Source organism: Pangasianodon hypophthalmus, chromosome 12 (assembly GCF_027358585.1).
Source record: "Pangasianodon hypophthalmus isolate fPanHyp1 chromosome 12, fPanHyp1.pri, whole genome shotgun sequence".
NCBI lineage: Eukaryota > Metazoa > Chordata > Actinopteri > Siluriformes > Pangasiidae > Pangasianodon > Pangasianodon hypophthalmus.
This window is the reverse complement of record NC_069721.1, coordinates 22633391-22658579: the sequence shown is the minus strand read 5'-3', so window position 1 is coordinate 22658579 and position 25189 is coordinate 22633391. Positions and strand designations below refer to the sequence as shown.

The 25189-nt window shown below is 36.1% G+C and overlaps 1 protein-coding gene across 1 annotated transcript in view; it reads right to left on the bottom strand.

Moving 5' to 3' along the window:
• Window positions 1-10951: 10951 nt before the first annotated feature.
• ca10a (carbonic anhydrase Xa) overlaps window positions 10952-25189 on the bottom strand; it is a 191986-nt gene continuing 177748 nt past the window's right edge. Inside the window, exons 5-9 of the mRNA XM_026914735.3 lie at window positions 24428-24523; window positions 19557-19629; window positions 17052-17206; window positions 13497-13671; window positions 10952-12017 (exon numbers count right to left, since the gene is read on the bottom strand). Of these exons, the coding sequence (XP_026770536.1) occupies window positions 11995-12017; window positions 13497-13671; window positions 17052-17206; window positions 19557-19629; window positions 24428-24523 (522 nt within the window). The 3' untranslated portion in view covers window positions 10952-11994. The remainder of the gene's footprint in view (window positions 12018-13496; window positions 13672-17051; window positions 17207-19556; window positions 19630-24427; window positions 24524-25189) is intronic.

Genomic DNA, 25189 nt, shown 5'->3' with positions numbered 1-25189 from the left:
TTTGTTACCTCTAGGTTGGATTATTGTAATGCCTCACTGTCTGGACGTTCCAGTAGATGCATAAACAAGCTCCAGTTAGTCCAGAATGCAGCAGCGAGAGTCCTTACCAGAACCAGAAGATATGACCACATCACCCCTATCTTATCCACACTGCATTGGCTCCCAATCAAATCTCGTGTTGATTATAAAATACTATTATTGACCTATAGAGCTGAATGGTCTCGTGCCACAGTACCCGAGCTAACTTTTGGTCTTTTATGATTCGCCATGCCTACTTCGATCAAAAGGTGCAGGCTATTTGTTGGTACCTCGAATAACGAAGACCGCAGCAGGGGATAGAGCTTTCTCTTACAAAGCCCCACAGTTATGGAACAGCCTTCCAATTAGTGTTCAGGGCTCGGACAGTGTTTAAGTCTAGGCTGAAAACATATTTGTTTAGTCAAGCCTTTTGTGGTTAGTTTTTTCTTAGGTAAAGGAGCAGGTCTGGAGGGTTCACAGGCATAGAATGTTGTGGTGAACTGGGATGTATGGATGCTGTCGCCTCTCCACTTTCACGCATTTACTCAGGTCTGTTGACGGGTGGAGTGGCTGGCTGCCTTATGTCCCAGGGCACACTCATGTCTGTGTTACCTTCTGGCTCTTTTAGCTATGCTGTCATAGCTAGTCTTCATAGCTAGCCTGCTTCCACTCTGCATTCAAAGTACATTGTCCTTAACCATTAATGGACAATAAGCATATCTAATAATCTCTCCCTCTCTCTCTGTCGAGCTACTCATGCTACTCCTGAGATTCCTGACCCCTTCTGCTCTCCGGACCTGCTTGATCCATCCTGCTGCCCTACGTCTGATTGGAGTTGTCATCGGTTGAGATCGCTCACTGCTGCTGGGGGTGGCCCCACATGGACGGCCTGAAGATCAGTGGGATTGCTGGGGATGGTGCCACTTGGGGGCCGTGGAGATAGGTTGGAGATATGGGGAGTCGGGGGGTTGTACTGTGATGGCTTGGGACTGCGATTGCTGTCGTGGCTTTGGGGCTGTGGTTGCCATGAGCAGCTTTGTACTCAGGACTCCAACAGTGGACAGTGGATAGGTTTAACAAACCGGACTTCTTGTGAAAACTGTGATGAATTTACTGGTTGCATAATTGCACAATTTGTCCATATAGTACACAGTTATAGAAAGGAATTATTTATAATCGCACTATCCATTAGCACCCAGATGAGGATGGGTTCCCTTTTGAGTCTGGTTCCTCTCAGGGTTTCTTCCTCATATCATCTTGGGGAGTTTTTCCTTGCCACCATCGCCGCTGGCTTGCTCATTAGGGAAAAGTTCACATATTTACAATTTATTTTTTGTTCAACTTAATTTGAATCTATTTATTTCTGTAAAGCTGCTTTGTAATGATGTCCATTGTTAAAAGTGCTATACAAATAAAATTGAATTGAATTGAATTGACCACAGTGTAAGCCCGCCAGGTTCCTGTGCTGTGTTCTTCTATTTTAAAGTCTGTCTGAAACATCCCCAAACAATCCTACACCATGTCCCCTAAAATTCTGTTCCTTAGCAACTGTTCTTTTGCTTTAAATATTTGTGTCGTGATCTCAGATGCAAAACGGTACACAAGAACAACGTGCACATTGACTAAAAGGTGGAAATTCTTTCTCCTCTCATCTGTCACACGCTGTGGTTTTGATGTATTCTCTATGTTTCTTGTTGACAAGCTTTGAATTCACCTATGTTGTGTGTTGTGGGTGTGTGTGTGTGTGTTTGTGAGGGCTAAGCCTCTCCAGAGAGATAGCAAATGAAAATGAGCAGGATCAGCACGTGTAGTTCTACATTCTCTTTAATATGCGCAGGAACCCGCATGGATTGGCTGTAAAAACTCGAATGAATAATTAATGCAGTGTGGTGCCACAAAGCACTTTCTTTTAGCTAATTGGATTTAAAGACAGAGCAGGATAAAATATTATTATGCAGTGTGTGTGCAGTGAAATGGTCTGAGAGGTAGACTAATAGCATCCTCCCTTCCACCCATCTCATTAATCTGCCTCGCCATGTTGTTAGACGTGGAAAAGGTGGAGGTGGAAATATAAACGAGACACGTCATCACCATACAGAGCGACACACTTCCTTTAACCAGCGACCTTGTTTTGTGTCCAATTTACATGAGCTTATGACTAATTAAGGCTTTATCTCTGCCCGTGCATTAGCTGTCTGCTAGAGACTTTGTGGCTCATGGCATGACCCATGTGTGTATTCGGCTTTAGAAACAGCAGGGTATGAAAGCACTTAGCTGTAATGTCTGGGAATTAACTTTGTTAAGAAAAACAGCCTAGAGAGGGCTAGGGACCACATCTCTGCAATTCCCGCAGTCTGAAACGCTAGGCCACGGGATAATGAGGCTGACAAAGAGAGACGAGTGTAGGAGGGTGGAGTGAAAGCCAGAGACTGGAGAGTGACAGAGAGTGCCAAGAAGAAGGCTACTGAACATGGCTGCTGCTGGCTTGATTCTCTCTCTCTCCCTCTCTCTCTCTCTCTGTCTATATTTATTATATATATAATATATATAATTATTATATATATATAATTATATTTGTTATATTGTGCTGTTATAATAATAAGTATCCTAGCAACCTGATGCTATTTGGTTATAACCTGACTGGAGAATCTATCAATGATTTTTATTTAGGAATCGGATTGACTTTAGCTAAAATGTTATTGTTATGGACTAGCACTAAAAGACAAGAAGTACTATTTGGCTGAGCTAACACTTTACAATGGTGTAACTCTCTGGAAGGTCCTTATGGCTTGGCATCCTGTCAGTGGCCAAATGATGCTAAGTGGTGATCTAGCGTGCAATGGACAGACATATATATCTCATAGAAACTCAGGGCGTTTATAATAGAGAAACTATTATAGCTTACAACTTTGTTGTTTGTGGGCATGAACAAGATATAACATAACATTGACAACATCATGGCACCTGCTCAACCAAATTCCATGATCTCATCTGTTAGCTAAACAAAGTTTGCTAGCTAAACGTGTCTATTATTGTCAACTCCTTAATAAGAGCATGACCTAACTATCTAGCATTAGCTAGCTAGTTTCTTAATATGTAGCTACGTTAAACCAGATCTGTTAAACCAGTATAAATAAGGCAGCCTAGCTAACTAGCAAGCTAAGTCTCTTTAATTCCTGCTTAATTCTTCACTACTATGATAGCTAGCTACTTAGCTGAGATAAAATGAGTGATGGAAAGCTGTCTGATTCGATAGTATGAGGTACAAACAAATGTGTTTATGAACACATTTCCGATTCTGACACCCAAGAGCACAATGACACATTTTAGAAAATAAATTCTGGCTTGCTGTTACAAATCACTATAGTCTCCCACTATGTTTTTACAACCCAGAGGGGAGGAGAGGTAGTTTGGAGAGGTAAGAAGGGACAGGGCCATAAAGTGCTTTATGTGCGATAATAAGAATTTTGAATTGAATGCGAGCTCTAACCGGTAGCCAGAGTAGTTCCTGAAGGACAGGAGTGATGTAAGCAGATTTCTTGGTATGTATGAGTAATCTAACAGCAGAGTATTGGATATATCGATATTTGTTGAGGTATTTGATGGGGAGACCAAAGAAAGGCAAGTTTAACAATCATGACGAAATATTACAAAGGTGGAAGAAGGTTGATTTGGTTACAGTGTTAATGTGTAGCTGAAAAGAAAGAGTGGAGTTCAGGGTGACACCTCGATTACAAACAATTGTGGAAGGAATTATTGGGATGCCATCTATGTCTAAGGCAGAAATCATTAACCTTGGCGAGAGCAGCCTGGGATCCTATCAACAGGAGCTCTGTCAGGTTTGTGGGATTTTATTGATATAAATTTGTGAATCATCAGCATAAAAGTGAAATTTTAGACCATAATGGCAAATGATGGAACCAAGGGGAATCATGTAGACAATAAACAGAAGAGGCCTCAAAACAGAGCCTTGTGGAACACCTCGAGGGATTTGAAAATGCCAGTGGAAATTAGAAGCTGTCTATTAGTGAGGTATGAAACCACAGAACAGAAATTCCTGGGTGAGATTGCAGATGGCAAAGTAAGATATTGAGACTGACTGTATCAAAAGCAGCACTGAGATCAGGGAGGAGTAGATTGTTAATGAGACTACAAGGAGGTCATTGAGTACTGTTAGAAGGGCTGTCTCAGTAGTGTGGTGGGAATGACATATGATCATATGTTGGTTGGTCACATAAAGATGAATAAGAATATATATATATATATATATATATATATATATATATATATATATTATAATTTTTTCACACCCGGGACAAAACAAACAAGACTAGCAATGTTCAAGAGCATACAACTTTGTTAAATATTTGTTTAAAGATGCACTAATATAATCTTTTATAGAGCTGTAGGACTCGAGTCTTGTCTTGAGACATTTTCTGTATTGACTTGTCTTCGACTTAACACTTATAGTCAGATTTGTCTTGAGCATTGGTCTCCTCAAAAAAGTATTTGATGGTTTTCAGTTTTCACCTTGACTTGCTTTGGACTATTCACTTTGGACTCAAACTTGACCCCCTTAAAAATCGGTCTCGACTAGCTAGTCCTGGTCTTGGACTTGACAATGGCAGGCCAAAAGAATGTGGACACCTGACCATCACACCTACATGTGCTTGTTGAACATCCCATTCCAAAACCATGTGCATTAATATGGAGTTGGTCCACCCTTTGCAGCTATAATAAGTTCCACTCTTCTGGGAAGGCTTTCCACTAGATGTTGGAGCGTGGCTGTGGGGATTTGTGCTCATTCAGTCACAAGAGCATTAGTGAGGTCAGGCACTGATGTTGGTGAGGAGGTCTGGGGTTCAGTCGGTGTTCCAGTTCATCCCAAAGGTATTCAGTGGGGTTGAGGTCAGGGCTCTGTGCAGGACACTCGAGTTCTTCCACTCCAACCTTAACACACCATGTCTTCATCAAGCTCGCTTTGTCATGCTGGAACAGGTTTGGGCCTCTTAGTTCCAGTGAAGAGAAATTGTAATGCCACAGCATACTAAGACGTTCTATAGGATGGTATTGAACAAGTTTGTGGCAACAGTTTGGGGAAGATATATGGGTGCGATGGTCAGGGGTCTACAAACATTTGGCCACATAGTATATATTGTTAAGCTTATATTTGCCTATATTATTAAGTATTAGTATATTACTGTAATATTAGGCTACATTTTATTTGCTTTAAAATGTTAATTTAAATTATTATCCAAACATTATTACAGTTCTAAGCCAGAAAGAGACCTGGTGACTCTTTGACTCAGTGACTGAATGAAAAAGGAAGAAATCTTCTTGTACATGATGAACAAGACAAGTTCCAAGTCAATGGATATATTTTTGTGAACATAACTCTTAGGTAGAGGCAAAGAAATGCTGTAGAGTAAAGATGCCTTCAAAAATAATAAAATTAAATGTTTCTACATTAAAAAAAACACTATAAAGAGCAGTAAATAGTAATAAATGAAACAAAGTCAATATTTGGTGTGACAACCCTTTGCTTAAAAAAAAATAGTATCTCAGGTGCAGTGTGTGCAGTTTCATAAGGAAATGAGCTGTAAGTGTTACTGAGCATCTTGCAGAAGCAGCCACAGTTCTTCTGGAGACTTTGATCATTGCGCTCGCTTCTTCTTTTTTCAGCAAAACCCAGCAGCCTTCATTATGTTTATTGTCTGAAAATTGGTCTCTTATGCAATATGCTGCTTTCTTTACTGACATACAAACATTTTTCTGTAACATTTAATTTTGTGCTGGAAAACTAATATAGTCATAAAATAAAAATCTATAACAAAGTTTGTACTAAAAGAAATTGGGTGCCTAAGACTTTTGCACAGGACTGTATAGTTATCTCTCTTAGAGAAGCCTTAAAAGTTATATAGAAAGTTATATAGAAAGCTATAACAGACTGTTCGAGCATTTCATTCTCAGAAAGTGTTCTGAGTAGAACCTTTTTAAAGCTTTTTTTTTTTTTTTTGAAGCTATCAATGAACCCTTGAAGAATATGTTTTTTTTTTCCCTAAAAGTGTAAGAACGGGTCATTTCTGAGTCTGAGGAGATGATAAGGTCTGGATGGATTCATGTGATTTGTCATATTGTTAGTAATGAATAAAATGCTGCATGCTATTATAGGAAAATAATCAATGACAGGGTGACGTGATGAAGTGCGATGAAGGACTACTGTTACCCAAATGTATTTTCTTCCCCTAAAACTTCCTGTTCTATTCCTCTCATACTACAGCAATAATGAGACTAGTGAACAGAGCAAACTACAGCAGAGTCTTGGGAGTGACTGAAAGTGCCAAGAAGAAGACAAAGAAGAAAAAAAAAAACAGTTCCATCGTTTCGTCTCTCCACATTCTACGGAGCGGCACATACAATCTGAACACAGTCAGGAGTGAAAGTTTGAGAAAAAACTCCCAATAGGCAGGAGATAAGAATTTGCTGTCAAGCTCTGGGCCAAGCTGATTTCCAAAAGGAAAAAAAAAAAAAAAAACACGATGATGGAGGAGACTACATCTGTTGCCTTGTGAGAAAAAAAAAAACACTGAAACAAGGGAATTTTGAAGTCTCAGAGCATCACAGCCACAGACGAACAATTTTTCCTTCCCAATGCACTGAAAATGTGTACAAACAGAACAGCCGAATAGTATTTTGCTGTTTGATAGATTTTTTATTAAAAAAAAAAGATAAGTGCATCTCCCTTTGATCTATTCCAAACTATATCCATCGCCTCATAGGCCTCCGAGTGTTCTTCAGCATTGTGCTTGTTTTTAAATCGACTTTAAAAAGCCAGGATGGTTAGGGATGTTTGTCTTCAGTGAATGCAAAGCAAGAGCAAAGCCCAGCGTCATGCTCGTACACAACCCGAGAACGTCGGTATCATTCAGTGCACAAACATGTTGATGTGTAAATGCAGGTGGGCCTACACAGGATATCAGCGTGCGAGATGATCTGAAATGATATGATGCCAGAACAAGCAGCAATTCACAGGAAAATGAGCAAACACTTTCAGCCGAACTGCGGAAGCACTGCGACGACACGAAGCAGGATTATCATAGATAATGGGATGAAGAGGCATGTGTGAGGATGGTTTAAGGGAAAAAAATGATGCTGGGAATAAATAAACAAGCAAGTAAGCTGTGATCCTCATCTGCATCCCCTATAAATATTCCTTCCGAAACAACAGCTGGTGCTATAGACTGATACAGATGGCACATAAATTTCTTTGATAATAGTGCTAAAGTATTTACTGTGGATGAAGTAAAACATCTCGGTGGCTTGAATAAATTCAGTTTAATTCAACACTTCTAGCCGGGGTGGATTTTGCTGGCATAAAATGTCTAATTTAACTTCCTTTAATCATGGGATTTCTGAAAATGTATCTACAATATATACAGACTAAATGATGGCCACGTCAGTAGGGAGGCGGCAAAGCAGGGATAATGAAAAAGAGCTGTATTTAGGGTTGAGTTAAGCGCACACTTTGAGGATTTAATACTGAAATTGCGTACATCAGAGGTATTCAGACCTCAGATATTGTATAACTACAGACGTAAGCACTACCAAGTTATGCAAGATTTATGCACAAGGAGCAGAGTTTGCTGGAAAACCAGAGGCGTGTCTCAGTTACGCAAGATTCCAATCTGGCTTTTTATTTATTTATTTATTTTTTGTGATATCAGCCGTCCACCACCACTGTCTTGACAGTTTGATGTAACCACAATGTGTCTCGCTGAAATTTATTCCTTCTTCAGTCCACATTTTTGATCCCGAATTTTATTTTTGGGTTTACAGACAAGTGTTTGTGTTTCTACTGTATGTCCTGCTCTAGATGCTGAACCCAATACTTCTACGTAAGAACAATCTGGGAACCTTGGAGGCATGAATTACACGCAGGCGATTTGCATAATCTGAATGTTGCATCCAGCAAATCTACTAAAACACATGTATAACCCAACTCTGAAAACAAGGAACTTTCCCAGCATAAGTATTGACATAACTTTTGGATTTAATTCTCTGAATACGACCCAATGAGATTAGAGAACACATTTTTTTTTCTTAGTCAAACTTTCTGCTGTTTCTGTAGATGCTGACATATAATATGGAAAGTAAATGTTCGCTACTTGTAAAAATAGCTAAATAACTCATTATAGCTACTTAGCAAAAAAAGACAAAATTTGCTCTTGCTGATAAAAGACATGGAAAGTTTCATGAATTCAGCAAATATAAATTGTTCTGCTTCAGTCCCAATCCTAGCTAATCTGCAATGTAGGGAAGTTAGCCTTACTTCAAAGTACGACCCACAACAGTCATCTGAGCGAGATCTGGTCCATGGTATTAATAAATGCATGGGTTATACTGAAAGTGGGCCATATCATCCATTTCCTGTGAACAAGGAAAAGATGGATCGGGTGTTTTGTTTTGCCTGTCACATATAAGCCTGGGCAACAAAGGACATTTCAAATGACTGGATTTGGCAACTGGGAAAAAAAACTAAATCTGCCCCTTAAAAAACTGTCCCTGGAAGCATTGCCTCTCAGATCAGCTGTGAATATGCAGAAAGAGTTGATGCAATTATCAGAGTTTACTCTTTTGTAACCGCTCTTGCATTGGCCTTTGAGGTCACGATGAATCAAATGAGTCAGATAATCGTGGAAATTAAATAAAAAAAAAGAACTCGATTAGAGTTGATGGAGTTAAGAGCCAATGATGACTGCATAATTGACCGGCTATTCAAAAGGCAAGAGAGACCATTTAGTGATGTTCACAGTAAACACCAGAAAGAACTTGTCCGCTCAGGTTAAAAGGGAAATTACAGAACGAGTGCGTGGAACAGGAGTTTGCAGATGAAACCCAAGACATCCATCATAAGCAAGTTGAAGTGAAAACACGAATCAATGCTGGATTCTATTAGACTGACAAAATAGATGGTGCATCTTTAGTTTTTTTCTCTTATAATATTATTAGATGTTATGACGGTGCAGCAAAAATCCAGCAAGCTTATAATGTTGTTGCTGTGTGCATATTAAGCGGAAATCCATTAGTGTACAGTATGTGCACTGTAATTCATATCTCCTTAACATCTATATGTCTGCTGTTACAGTACAGCTGTAAGACATGTGCCAGTACACCATATTTCTATAACTTTTTTGAGGATTCTCTGAGTAAAAAGACAAGTTCTTGAATCAATCACGGGTGGACCAATGAGACGTCCATTAGCTAGCCTATGGAGTAAGAAGACGCTCCAGTGTGATGCCTAGTTTCATGTTTCAGCTACCCGGAAACCTAATATACAAGGCTAAAAAATGGCTAATGTAATGTATTAAAATATGGGGCTTGTTAGCTAGTTAAGTGCATTAATACAGACACAAACATGTATAAATTCCTGTGTAGAGGACACATCTGCTGTAGACTTTATCCTTTTCTAAGAAAGCAAATGTTAGCAAGTTGTTAGGTAATGTTTTGTGCCCAGGTGTTTTATCGTCACATTGCTTATTCAAGCCTGGCTATGGTCTTTTTTTCTTTCAACAGATTTAAAAGTGAGTTCAGTTTCATGAAAATTCATTCTGCCATCAACCAGATCACCTTAGCTGATGTGTGTAGTGCAGCAGGTGGTTGTACTGGAAATGTGCAGCTTGAATCCAACTCTATTTTGGTGTATTGGATAAAATTGAGATCTAAGAGTGGTTTTGGAGAAAACGATTGTAATGTGTTCTGCTTGTGTGAAGGAACAGAAAACTCTATGGCTCAGATAAAAAGAAAAATGATTGTTCGTGACAAGAGAATTTACCTTACCTTTTTTTTTTTTTTCTTTTTTGCTGATTGCAAATCTATTTGAGAAACACACTGCATCCGGAGAGACTCTCTGACATTGACATACGGCTCAAATGCCGCTCGTGACCTCGACATATGGACATTTCTGAATACGACGGCTGCACAACGGACGTTTATTCATTTGTTTAATTAACGGAGCACAAAATTTTGTTCAACAGCTGTCACGTTCTACTTTGGATTAAAAGCTAGAGACCCTTTTTTTTATTACCTTATTTAATGAAAGGTATCCGTTTGCAGGTTTATGATGTCTCTAGTCTTTGGTAGTGTGGATACGGTAGAGAGAGTAAAATGCGCCTGCACCTCTGAGATATACAGTATCTGTGCTGCTGCATGGCTCCAAATGATGATTTCTCTGGAATGAGGCATTCAGAGTATTTATCCATCAAAAAAAGGGCTCAATAGCACTTCCTGCTTCCTGTCACCTGATAGAATGATGACCGTATTAACCATAAGCTCTGACTGTGCAAACCTTTCCCCCAGTTATGTTTTTTTTTTCTTTTCTTTTTTTATTCCACAAATGAAAAGCAGTGAAGCTGTGGGACTGGGATTTTCTTCACATCGCAGTTAAAACAGGAGACATCCTTCATTGATCTGAGATATAATTAAAGTAAAAGAGCAAAGGGATCAATGTTACAATCTTTAACGAACCAGGAAAACATGCCGATTTGGTTTAACTGCAAACTCGAGACATATTAAAGCGCACCAGCAAAATCATTGTGTTATTTTGCACTCCGTTTATCGATGCATGGGGATGCTGCAGTTTGGAAATAAAACAAGTAGCACTTTCAGGAAATAAAATAAAACAAATAATAATAATAATAATAATAATAATAATAATAATAAAATAAAAATTAGCAAAGATATAAGAAAAAAAATAAAATAAAAGAATTAATGCATGTATAAATAAATAAATTAATTAATACATGATAATAATGAAATACAAATGAAAAGAACAAGATAGCACATTCATACAAAAAAAGAATAAATGAGTTAATAGAGAGATAGATAGATAAACAAGTGAATAAACAGATAGATAGATAGATAGATAGATAGATAGATAGTGAATGAAAATGTGTGAAATAAAAATAAAACAAAATTAACAAGGAAAAAAAGCAAAATAAATAAATAAATATAAACACATAACAAAAGATTAATTTTTTTAGATAACCATCACTCCACAGGACCATAAAATACATTTTCCATGATTAATATGTGAAAACACTGAAACGTAATTACCAAAATGGACGTTCCAAACACATTTATTGGGCCGATAACATTAAACAAACACAGTGTAGGACCATTGTAAACAATAAAACAGAAAAAAAGGCATCAGCTCTCCTCCAGAAATTCAGTGTGCCAAGCATAAAATATTCAACGCTTTTTTTTCAGTTATTTTTCCCTCTGATATATTCTTTTTTAATGTTTATTTGTATCTTTACATGTTAATTTTCAGCATGAATAATTCTATTTACAAGGCCAGAACCCTCATTGTGCCTCAAAAACAGCTTTCATGTACATTCCTCTGTAGTGTCATTAGCGCGGCAGCCGTCATCCTGTCATCCTGTCGTCCTCTCATCCTTTCGTTCTTTCGTTCTCTCGTTCTCTCGTCCTCTCCGCTGTGTCCCGGAGTTATGATTAAGACAATGCAGTTATGAGGATGCTCCCACTTTCAGTCTCCAGCTTAATGTCCATCCTGTTGTTGAAGGTTTGAACGCTTTGCAGTAAGGGATCCATATGTACAAAGGTTAAAAAGACATCTTGAGTTCCATTTTGTGAAGTGAATATGAAATAAATATTTCAATTTTTGTATGGTTTCGCTTTTTTTCTTTTTTTTTCACCAAAAAAAGTATCAAAACCTATTTGTACTTCACTGGTTTTGAGCTGATGTATGAAACAGAGTCTTTTTTGCCAAAGTCTCTTCTTATTGAAGTTATTATTTATTATTTTTTTTCTCTTTTTTTTCCCTTTACAATGTCATGACTATCTGGCAGGACAAATGTGATGCAGTCTAGAGTCCGTTCTGCTCCTCCGCCGTCTTTCATCCTTTTTTCCCCCCTCTCGGTGTCTTGTTTTATATTTGGGCTCATCCATGAAAGGGGTCTATTTCAGCAGCCATTCATTCACTGTATTGGAAAAAAGAAATATAATAATAAGATCTGACTGAAAAAAAAAAAAACTTCAAATCTCTCAGTCTTCCATGAATATCTGGTGTGAGATACCTGCTAGAAATGACTGCAATCTGAAACAGATAACTCAGTTTGGACACATTTTCTCTGCTGAGGCGCCATGAAATCTGGATTTATTCACAGGTAAGCCATGTGAGTTGAGTCATGACCCACACGGCTTACCTACGAATAAATAAGGGTTTAAAAGCGATCCATTTATAATGTGATATATTTAATTTTAGAAAAAAAAAATCATCACCTCAAGCTTAAATGTAACATTCATTTAGCATATACACTATTACATTTACAAATATATGTATATAAAAGTAAACACAGGTAACCTTGGCAACAACTTATATTCATGGTGTCATTCATTATAGGTTATGAAAAATGCACATTTCATAACACTTTCACCCCTATGAAACATTTTGGAATATTCCATAAACAGGAAATTGCATCGTCCTAATTTCCTGAAGGTCATGAGAAGAAGAAAAGTAAGCTCTGTCATTCATTTATCTTTAAATTTTCAATCACATTGTGATATTGATTGACTGAGTCACTTTGAACATAAAACACTGTTAGCCAAATTACATATTGAAATTATAAATTAAAAAATGCATTTAAGTCAATCATTAGAATGTCCTTAATGTCCCAGTGCTATTAGAATGGATGCTAGTTAGCTACATTTTGTATATTTGCTCATTCGAATTAAAAAAGCAAAATGCAGCCTGTCAGCCAAGGAACCGTATAAAAAAACGTGATTGTTGCCTGAGAAAAAAAATGCTAAAAACAAAAGTTTACTGTTTACGAGTTACAAAAGCTAAATGGCACTGCGATCGTCAGTTTTACAAAAGCGCACATTCCCGCAGTACCAGCTGCTTAACCACATCTAATTAGATGTATTTTCTTTTCCTTCAGAGTCGTGATATTTACATGTTTAAACACCGAATGCAATTAAAAAGGAAATCTTTCTTTACTCTCGCAGGTGGGGAGTTCAAAGAGCTCAAACAAATTGGATACAAGAAAAAAAAAAGAGAAAATAAATGCTGTGATCAGGATAGTCAGAGTCACTGAGTTCTTCTCAGTGCATTACTTCAGGGGGTATATGAAAAAAAGAGATTTTTAATTTGTTTCAGTGAAAATATTTTGTCTATATAGGAGGGAAAATAGACTGCAGACAACCTGTGAGGAGAAAACAGACTCCTCGGGTGACAAGGTGTATTAGTGAGACCTCTCGAACCTCACGCCACTTCTGAAAACGAATCATTCCTGTTTATTAACAATGTTCTATCGATTCTAGATTTGAAACGTGGAAAGATTTTAAGGCTTAGAAGACGCATTCATGATGTGGTAATATCCGATGATCTCAAACGGACAAGGTCGGCTTTGATTTGGCTGCGTTTTTGAGTCGTTTCAGGAGAAAAGTCACACACTGACCTCGGTACTGCAGCTTCTGGGCCCTGTTGTTGGGACAGTCCTTGCCCTGCATGCTGAAGTTGATGTTGGTGCGGATGCAGCGGTTGTTCAGAGGCTGGACCGGACGCACGTTATCACTCATGCTGAGGAAGATCTGCGAAGGCTGGTTCTGGCTGAGCAGCCGCATGGAGTGCATCTGCAGGGATGAAGCAAGGACACACGTCTGCTTTGCTGTACTACATACGCAGTATACCACATACACTCGAACTCCTCTGCAGCACAATGCATCCCTGCACAACACTACATATCATTCTGTAACATACTGTAAACAATAGCTATTTTATTTCTATTTCCTCAGACTCTAATTGTACGTATACATTTTCACTTCTTCATCTTTTGGTTACTTTCACAAATGTTTCTTTATATCTAATCTTTTTAAATCTATTATTCTATTTTGATTTAAAATTTCCCTTAGTTAAATGTACATTTTCTTGAATATTTGTTATTTATGTACTTGTCTGGTCTGTTTAGTATATTATACAAAATAAAGATATTCTGATTCTGAAAATAAGAAGATCTAAAGTAGTTCATGTGTAGAACCATACAACACAATATTTCCATCTCAGTAGAAAAGTATACTTACTACAAAAAGCTGTAATTTTCCAGTTCAGAGAAAACTTAGAATAATTGGCAAAACTTCACATCTAATTAGCAAAAATTATATCTTAGCAAGTGAAGATGTCTTGAATAAAATTGATCTAATATTTCTCATTATGGGACTACTACAAAACAAACTTAAGGCCATTAATCCTATTTCTAAACACATTTACTCATTTCAAGCTTGTCTTATTCTATTGATAATTTTTCTTCTTTCTAGAAATGCTTGAATGCTTGAAATAAGCAAAATTAGCTTCCAATAGAATAAGACAATTTCAAGCTTGAAATGAGTAAAAAAAATCTAGAAATAGGTTTTATAATCTTATATTTGGTTTATTGTAATCTTATAATAGGAAATACTAGATAAATGTGATGAGATTCTAGAGATTTTTAGTTGCTGTCATTTTTTTGCAGTGTCCAATGTATCCTACCTAAAAAATTAAAATAATAATAATAATAATAATAATAATAATAATAATAAAACCCTCTTGGACCTTTACACTGCAAACAAATTCTACCTTAGCAAGTAGATCTTGAATATAGTCAAATTGATCTAGTATTACAATAAGATTACAATAAGACTACAATTACAATAATATAAGATATTTAAGATATATAATATAAGACAATTTTGCTTATTTGAAACATTTATTTCGAGAAATAAGTAAAATCATCCGCCAATAGAATAAGAAAATTTACAGCTTGAAATTAGTAAACATGTCTAGAAATAAGTTTATATTTAATACTAGATACATTTGACTATATTCAAGATATTTTCACTTGCTAAGATATTTTCACTGTATACAACTCTTCCATAACATATATAATAAAGATTTCTAAAAGTGTGCCATGCATGGCTTTAACACAAATGAAACAAAAACAGTTGAAGAACAATCCCACAATTCTTCTTAAGAAAGCCGGATTCCTGTCATTTACTAGAAATAGAATGTATCACCATATTACTGTAAATTATTGAAAATTCATGGGATGTTATAGTAAAATTTACAATTTTGCAGTTGTTGACAGTGTCAGAACTCTTAACTGAGGTTTAATATACTCTAATTTCTAAGTATGTATTAGAAAAAGTATGCTTGTTTACGTTTGATATACTATCTAAGTATACTTAAAGGGAATTTAAGTCACATATTTCTGATGATACTAAATATTTAGGGCTACTTTCACAAAGACCATTTTAAATTATTTTTGTTTTTGTGTTTTACTTTCTAACTCACAGTGTACAGTGTGTTTGATATACTAGCATGTCAACGTGTACTTTTATTTTGACATGCATAGCATATACTGTACAAAAATACTTGGAAAGAAGTACACTTTTAAAATAGGAGCATTCCTAAGTATATTTGAAGAGAAATAAACAAGGTGAACTGTACTTTTGATATACTAGCATGGCTAATAGAACTTGAAAAAAAGTAAACTGTTTATATACTAATACAAATAAGCATACTTAAAGTACATAACAAGTACTTTTAATGTCACATCACTTTGAAAGAAGTAATCTAGGCTACTTCGATATAGTAGTATTTCCATGTATATTTGCAGAAACTTACACTGTTAGTGCACTTTTGATACTAGCAAGACTAAACATACATGGAATGAAGTACTCTAGATTACTGTTGGTAAACTATACTATCTAGGATTACTTAAAGTTAAGTAAGTACCACACTTTTAGATGTACTTGTAGAATTACAGTTATGAAAGTTACTTCTAATTACCTGATTTTTTTTTAATCTTAGAGAGAAGTACAGTGTGTTACAGTATACTAGCATTTCTAAGTGTACTTTAAAACAGATATGTTAATTTAATTTAGATTAAATAAACTAGCATACAGGGGCATAATTACAATAATGAAAATAAGACACTAGTTTAATTTGATATTGTAGTATTTCTAAGCATACTTGAATAAAGGTTCACTGTGACAGTGTACTTTTGATATATGAGCATGTCTAAGTGCACTTGGAACAAAGTACACTAGGTTACTTTTCATATACTAGCCTGTCTAAGTATACTTGGAAACAGACTACTGTTGATATACTAGCAAGTATACCTGGAAAGAAGTATACTAGTTTACTTTTGCCATCTTTCCATACCAAAGTTGACTCGGAAAGTAGTGTACTAGGGTACTTTTGATACAGTAGTTTTTCTAAGTAAACTTAAAGAGAAGTGCACATTTCATATATTATCATGTCTAAGTATACATGGAGAGATGTGTACTAAGTTAATTTTGATCTAGTAGTATTTCTAAGTATACTTCAGGAAAGGTAAACTAGTTTATTATTTTACATACATGTCTAGGTGCACTTGGAAATAAGTACACTAGGTCACTTTTGATATACTGTACTAGCATACTTGGAAACAAATGTTTACTGGAAGTATACCTGGAAAGAAGTATACTAGGTTAATGATGATATACTAGCATGTCTAATTGCACTCGGAAATAAGTACACTAGGTTACTTTTGATATACTGGGAAGCCTTTATATATTTTAGCATGTAGAAGTATACATTGAGAGATATGCACTAGTTTGCATTTAATATACTAGCCTTCCTATGTATACTTGAGTAAAAGTACACTAGTTTACGTTTGCTATGCTAGCATGTTGAAGTACTAATTAATTAAATTAATTAATTAATAAATTTTTTTACTTGTTACTACATCATACATTTTTATCAATCATTTAAATTGCCTTTCAGAAAGGTTTCAGATTTAAATTTAAAGGTCAAATTTAAACGGGCAGCACTCTGGCTAATACTTGTCTATATAAATACGTTATTTAATATTAATAATATGTAATCATACGTAAGTTAACAACAGCATTTAAAATTTCTATAACCTGAGCATTAATAATGATGCCTGGTGATCATGATGATGATGATGATGATGATGGAGTCTTTGTGTATTTACCTGCATTTTTGTGACGTATATTGGCTTGTTCATGAGAATCCATGTCGCAGTCTCAAAACATGGAGGGATAGTCATCGATCCTTCGTAGGTGATGAAACTCGATGTCTCGGGATACACCTCCTCGATATTTAGCCCAGATAGTAAATAAGCATCATCTACAAATAATAATAATAATAATAATAAAATAATAATAATAATAATAATAGAAGTAGTAGTAGTAGTAGTAGTAGTAACAGCTATCAGTTGTTGTTGTATCTTTACCTCTCCTGCTTGTTAGGAATAACTATTTTGTTTGGATTAAATCATTGTTCAAACCTAGCAATTTGGCTTGTCACCGTTCTTGTCACCGAGGCAGAAGCTGTGCCTGTGGCGGCGGCTTACCGGATGGCTGCTGAATTGTTTTGACATGTTTCACAATACCAGGCTTCCATTAGATAATACGGCGTTGTGCTTGTGTGAAACATATTGGCGCTCTCCTCTCTTGACAACAGACGAGTAATAAGCTGTGACTCGAGTCAGACCGAGAAAGGCAGTGCATTATATTTTCCCCACGTTGATTAGCGCTGTGCAAAATAAATTAAATCAAATAAAATCGGTGCGTGAATCCAGGACAGATAGTGCACTGAACTTGGATAGTTTTGTGGCATAAATAATTCCGTTTGAATCCGAAGTTGTGGGACTGGGTCTGAAAAATGCATGCCAGCACGGCGGACGGCGCGGTGAAGGCCTCGGGCGAGGGCAGCCTGCTGGACTGGAGGGGGTGGTTATGAATTCTGTCAAGGCCCACACTTCTGTTGCAGTACTCAGAGCAGAGTTTCAGAGACATCAACAGCCCACGTTCACGCACCACTGAAGCCCGAGAGGCGCGTGCGAGCCACCAGGAGTCAGTGTACTCCTCTCTTCACACACTCCTCGCCTTGCACCCTTATTAGTTCAATTACCGAGCTCTTTTTTCACACACACAAGACTGATACCATGGAGAATGCATGTGTGTGTGTGTGTGTTGTGTGTGTGGGTGGGTGTGTGTACAGACTATGAAATATTCCTAACAAAAAGCAGGCTCTGATCTGAATTTAGAAAACAAACAAACAAACAAACAAAAAAATACATATTTCACTTTTTATCACATTGGAGAAATTACTTTAATATGATTTAGCACTTCTTTTCACTCTTAGGGAAAAAACATGCATATAGCATTATAGAGTATTCTGTGGTTTGTCTCTATGGACTAACCCTTAAAACCTACAACAGAAGGTTCTAGATACTTTCAAGTAGAACCTTTTCAGAAAGCAAGAACTCTCAACTATCCTAAGAAAACTTGACAAATAATATGACTTAAGCTTATTGACTAATGAGCTTATAACATGTTCATAACCCGTTAATAGAGGGAATGTTAATCATTAGGTAAGGAATAACACAGGTGGGGGTGTGCTGTTATAGGAAACTAATCAACAGCAGGGTGGTTTGATGTGACCAGATGTGAAGCGAAGTTGATTATTTTCCAGTAACCACACATCCCAAAGTGTTCTGTTCTTCTCATCCCACAGCGATTTGCCAACACTGATAATATTGACTTTAGAATGATGCATCATACATTTTTTTATCCATTTATAGTTATGCTCGTACATCTGGAAGACAAGTCAGTTCCTGTTATCACTTACATTATAGCGAATATAAACATTTTATAAGCATATGTTCATTCAGTTTACATAATCACTGACATCGTGAAGAGTTCTGTTCTGAAGACGAGACGTTTATTTAGTATTTATGGAAGGAGTCTCCAGTGTCAGAAGTGAAGTTGTAACTTTAAGTTTTCTGACGTCTTCAGGACAGAGAAGTGGTGATTTGTTGGTAACATTTGTCAGTAAGGAGATTAGGAAAAAAAAGAGGTCTGCTATAGTGTGAGAGAGAACAGGAACTTATGTGGACGTTCCACAGCATTAAATGTAACAATAACCGGATAAAAAGTATCAAGTCATTCTTTAATAAATAAAATCATTAGTGTTGGCAAATTGGCTGTGGACTAAGAGGAATCAGGATGTGTTGTTGTTGTAAAATAATCAGCATCGGGTTGGTAACAGTAACACCGCTTTGCACTGTTACGCATCATTGTGCCATTGTTGATTATTTTCCTACAACAGCCCACCTCAGGTGTTTAATTTTCTTTTTAATAATTGTACATATTTAAAAGAAAACTTTCATAAAAACAAATACTATATTAGAGTGTTGTACTGAGGTAAAACACAGCCTTTTATAATATGGTTGGCCATTTTCGGATGGAGTGGAATTCAAATGGAAAACTTCTTCAAGCCCCATTAAGCAGTTTCCTGTAGAGGTTTTAGATCTTATTTAAAATCTGCAAACAATTTTGTACCTCTTATTACAAGTGTGTCAAAGCACTCCACCTGAGAGATGCAGCTTTGGATTTTCCATTACTTCTAATAAAAGCAAGGCTGCAATGATTCACGTCAGGCCTTCGTCTGGAGGCGTGCGCCTTTCACTTACTCTTATATGTTATTCTAGTGATGGTATCTCTGTTCAACATCCGATTCAGAAAGGAATTTGAAGTCTCGGATATCTGGAATTAGAAAAGCAGCAGAGAAAGGGGGAAGGGGGGAAGGGGGGGGGAGGAGGGGTGGAAGATGGAGAAAGAGAAATGAGGATGAGATGTTGTTAAGAGTTTTACAGCATTCACTTTAAAACAGTTGAAGTGTTAGCCATGCAGCTTTCCTCCGCTTGCTTTTACCTACCGATAGAGCCACGGTAATGTATCTGAAGAGAGCTGCGGCACTTTTACTGACTCCTTATAAGCCACTAAATGAAATGACTTCAGGCAGTTTGTCTGATTAGACAGAATGAAATGCGCTTCACTGATACAACTCATCACTTTTTAGCGTCTCATCTGCACAACTGGCCTTGAAGAACCAAAAGCCTCTTAAAGATGTTTCACAGTGTTCTGGGTTTTTCATTTCAGAAACATTTCAGTTGGGGGAAAAAAAAAAAAAAAAAGCAAAGTCAGCTTTGACCACCAAACACTCCCTTTTCTAATAATTCAACCCTCTACTTCTGTATAAATGTCTTTATCGCCTGTTCTTTTCGCATATACAGAATATAATAAACTATGAACATATTCCTAACAAGTTATAATACATCCATAAGGCATTATACTCATTGTGATAATTATTTATAAAAAGGTTATACAATTTATAGCAATGTTTATTATTCATTATAAATTATTAACATTCGTTTGTAACATTAGAAATGCTAATAACAAAGAAACTCACTTTTAATCTGTTATTAATTGTTTTATGTATGTTAATAACTGCACTACAGTTGACTTTCTTATTTAGTGTTCAAAGTGTAATTATGGACTTGATTCAATTTCGATAAATAATATTGTAAATGATTTATGTTTAAGTATCATTTTTTAAAATATGTTTCGCGTAGAGCACTACTTGTGAACTAGAGCTACTCATGAATGGTTATGAATATTTTATAATGTCTACAATAATTTATAACTATTGTAATATATATTATGTTATAGCAAATATATGCTATATGCTATGTTTCTATTACGTTAACAATATCTACTATTAACTACTATTAACAATTCATCATGCATCATAAACAATGCTATAAAATGAATTGCATTTATAATTTATATAATTATATATAATTAACTATGAACACATTTATGACACATTATAAGACATTATACACATTGTTATAATTATTCCTGAAAATGCATTATACTTTTTACTAATGTTTATTATGTAGTATGTACATCATGCATTATAAATATTGTTTGTAACACATTATAATTCTACTAGCAAAGAAACTCAGTTTCACTTTGAGTCATTCATAATGCATTATAATGCATTTCAGCCAATTCGTAATGCAATGGAAACATATGAAGTGTAAAGAATTTTCATAATATAATTAACAATGAGTTATGTCTTATAAATGTATTACAACATAAATTACAAATTTATTTACAGCTTTCTATTAAGGTCATATATGTGTATAATTAACTATGAACATGTTCATGATGAATTATTATCATTCATAAGGCATTATACTCATTAATATACTTATTTATGAAAATGTACTTCATGATAAAGCATTGTTTATTACGTATTATTAATTGTTACTATAATGTAGTACAAGTAATATTTGTAACACATTATAATGCTAATAGCAAAGAAATTGTGTTTCAGTTTGAGTCATTCATAATGCATTATAAAGCAATTCAGTCAATCCATAAAGCAGTTAAAGCATTATCAAGTCAAGGTTATCATTGTATAATGTCTTGTCAATGTATTATAACACATTATGAATGTATTTATAACTCATTATAGATATGACACTCGTCATTTCTTGTTAACACTTTCTACAGTACAGTACGTATAATTAACTATGAACATTACAACGCATTCATAAGGCATTATACTCATTTTTATAATTATTCCTGAAAGTGCATTGCACTTTATAGCAATGATTATTATGCATTATGAATTGTTAATATAACGCATCATACTGTAAGTGGTGTTTGTAACACAATTCATTTCAGTTTTAGTCAGTCATAATGCATTACAGTGCAATTCAGTCAATTCATAATAAAGCATAGACATTGTTATGAAGTCGTATCTATAAGTTATTCATTATAGACATGGCATTCATTATTTCTTTACGCTTCCTGTAAAGGTCATACAGAATATATAATTAACTATAAGCACTATACATCATAATGCATTCATAGGAACACACATTTTTATGATTATTCCTGAAAATGCATTACACTCTACAGCAATGCTTATTAAGCGTTATGAATTGTTAATATAATGCATTATACTGTAGGGATACGCATAACTCTATAATCTCGGAAAGAAACCCGGTTTTGGTTTCAGTATTGTTTATTGCTCTTTAAATGATTTCTTACTTCGAGCTCACAAATATGACTTATAAATGATTATAACTAAGTTATAATATCTATAGTAACTCATACGTATTGTATCAAAAACAGGCTACAATATGTGAAAAAAGATACGCTCTTCCAAGACGTAAAAAAAAAAAAAAAAGGAAAATGAAACAAAAAACAGGAGAGGTCTCAATGTTCTTATAACTGAACATAATACATTTTCCTCCTACTCCATTTTGTGTCTGTATGTGTGACAGTGACTGTGCACATTTTAATGTCCTTGGGCTTTGTGACGGCGAGCTCGGGTGCCAGCTCATACCACTTATACTCAGGGGGGAGTCCTTCCTGGCAGCCGGGTGCCTTGACAGTGAACGCAGCATGAGGCAGGGCTGAGAAAGCGACCCGCAGGCTGACTCATGTAAGGATGGGAATCAGCTCCTCAACCCTGCCTGCGGGGAAAATGCCACTGAACTCGCTGTGTGATCCCTTACAATTATAGCAATGATAAAGGAGGACTTCCGCGGGAAAAAGACAAAAAAATAATAACGCCTGGGCGTATAAGAAAAGCACCAGCCACTAATGCTTCATGATGCTGTAAATCTGTACCGAAATGTTTTACGCGGCATCCGAGGAGACATTCATCTAAAGAAAAAGCAAGCCAGAGTGCCATTATGAAGAAAATGACAGTATGACTCTAACATTTATAACCATGACAAATGACTATAACATTTTCATGAACTGCCATCTGTCGTCACAAAGCTTTAAGTTCATGTTGTTCTTATCTTTAACTGCTCTGTAACAAATGATCATGTCTTGGCATCATCCTATTAGTGTTATGGATGTCCTGTAATGTATTAGCATTTCGCATGGATCTCATAAAGTGTACTGGAATTAGGTTTGGATCTCCTCCTGTGCTGTAGTATTTAATGTGGATAAGTTTATCATACAGTTTTAGTGTTAGTATTTAATATACAGCTCATGCAGTGTGTTTAGTGTATTAATACAGAGTGGGAATATTATGTCATTTATTACAGTGGGGAATGTTATAATGCATTACAATGGCAGGCTGATTTCATAATAGTGTCATCGTATGTACTGTAAGTCTTATATATTATGTTGCGATGGAGCGTGAACTCATGTAGTGTACTACTATTGAGTGCAGGTTTCATTTAGTGTGAAGTTCTGATCTCATATCTTATGTGTACCAGCCTATTAGTTTAGTCTGTAGTCTATTAATCTATCAGTACTCGTACCTCTGACATTACTGATCTAAGAGCTGCTCAGAAGTTTCAGAGGTGTGTCTCGGTTACGCACAATTCTGACTTGGGGCATAAGCTCATTTTTCTCTACTTTTTCGCACAGACATCAGAAAGGATGCATCTTAATTATCTTAATTATCTTAATTATCTTAAATATCTTATTAAGATATTAATGATCTTGAGGACTGAAATATTTTGGAATAAAATGATGAATTGACTAACGAAGAGAGCTGTAAGTGTAGCAGATGAGTGCTTGGTCAGCTTATCCTTCAAATAGTGTGCGAGTATTATTTAGAGGAGACTGCATCCAATGTTTCTGGTTTAAAGGCAAGTGTTTGAGTTTAATGGTGATGGTCTACTCCAATAAAATCTGGCAACCTGAACTACATGCAGGTGATTTTAATAATCTGAATGTGAAGCCCAGAAAGTGGTCTTAAGCAGGTGCATAACCCGATTCTGAATACGAGGAACTTTCCCTGTGTAAATACTGACATAACTTTGAACACAGCCTGTGGCTTATGGAGAGGTGTTAGGTAGAGTGTATTAGCATGGAGTGTATTAGCATGGAGTTTAGATCTCAGGTTGTGTATTATTACAGAGTATAGCTGGCCAGTTCACACATACTGCAGCTCTTGATATGATAACCTCACCTGTCTCATACTGAGCTAAACACACACCAAGGTGCAGATGAATGATCGCAGTCATGTCCAGGTGATGACGCTTGAGCCCCAGATTGACACTGGCAGTCTAATTAGTTTAACATGAACTTTCATTCCGGGGGAGAAAATGGCGCCAGTCCATCACGGCTCTGCAGATATTTCTTTGAACTGCTATTTATGAGAGCGAGTGAAAGCTGTTTCATAACCTCGTGCTCCTGGACTGACAGGAAGATAGCGAACAACTTGTTTAGGTGCAGCTGGATAATTGCATGGCTAATTGTTCCTGTGGCATAGAGATTTTTTTTCACGCACACACATACTGACCTTCAACTGCTGAAATAATTTATTTCACAAAAGGATTATTGACATCCCACCATTTCCCGTCAAAGTGTTTTTTTCCTCCAGCCGTGCAGAGAATACATGCACTATAATTCTGTTTAGATGAGTGCAGTGAAAACATGGCAATCAGAAACATCCAACATTAAGCATCTTTAGCGTATGCATTCAGCGGTGCTTACTTTCCAGATGTGGAGTACTTACCTTCATGAATATAGACACTATCACCAAGCCGTTTGGACTCTTTGCAGCTTCTGTATAATTAGTGTAGAGCTCGTGGTTGTAGTGGATCAGTTGTACCTGATAGAGATAGAGAAAAGTCTTATACAAACACACGGACTGTCTTTCCCTTTAGGTCTGGACACTACACAGAGATATGGTCATGAATTTATAAAAACGAAAGCAATGGATTGAGTTCAGCTTCATGCAAAAGCTAGCCCCGCCCCTAACCCTGCCTTCACTCTGGGTTGGAAGTCATTCATGTTTAAGCAGAGATGTTGCTTTATATTGATTACGCAAAGTGTATATTGGAAAACCAAAGTGGGCGTGGCAAGTGGCACAAAGAACTTTATCTACATAAAGAGGCGGGGCTATGTGGCAGCAACCAATCCTATACATTAGTAGCTAGCAACTCATTTTATTTGTTAACATTTTGTTAAACAAATGTCTAAACAAAAAATGTGTTAACTTACTTTGTTACTTTGTTAACATTACTTACGATTTATTATTGATTTGTACACTTTACTGCATTATAGTTAATTTACACCAAATTGAGAAAAGCTCAATTCAGATGTTGCTTTGTCGCAGTTGTGGAGCTCCATGTTGCACACGTACATAGAAAATTATTAATCGACTCTCGCTTTGCCATTTGCTGTTGTCAACGTACAGTAGAATGAGATATATTAGCAAGAAAAAATTAACGTATTGTGTTAATTCTGATCGTAACTTCAACTTTAAGGCCTAATT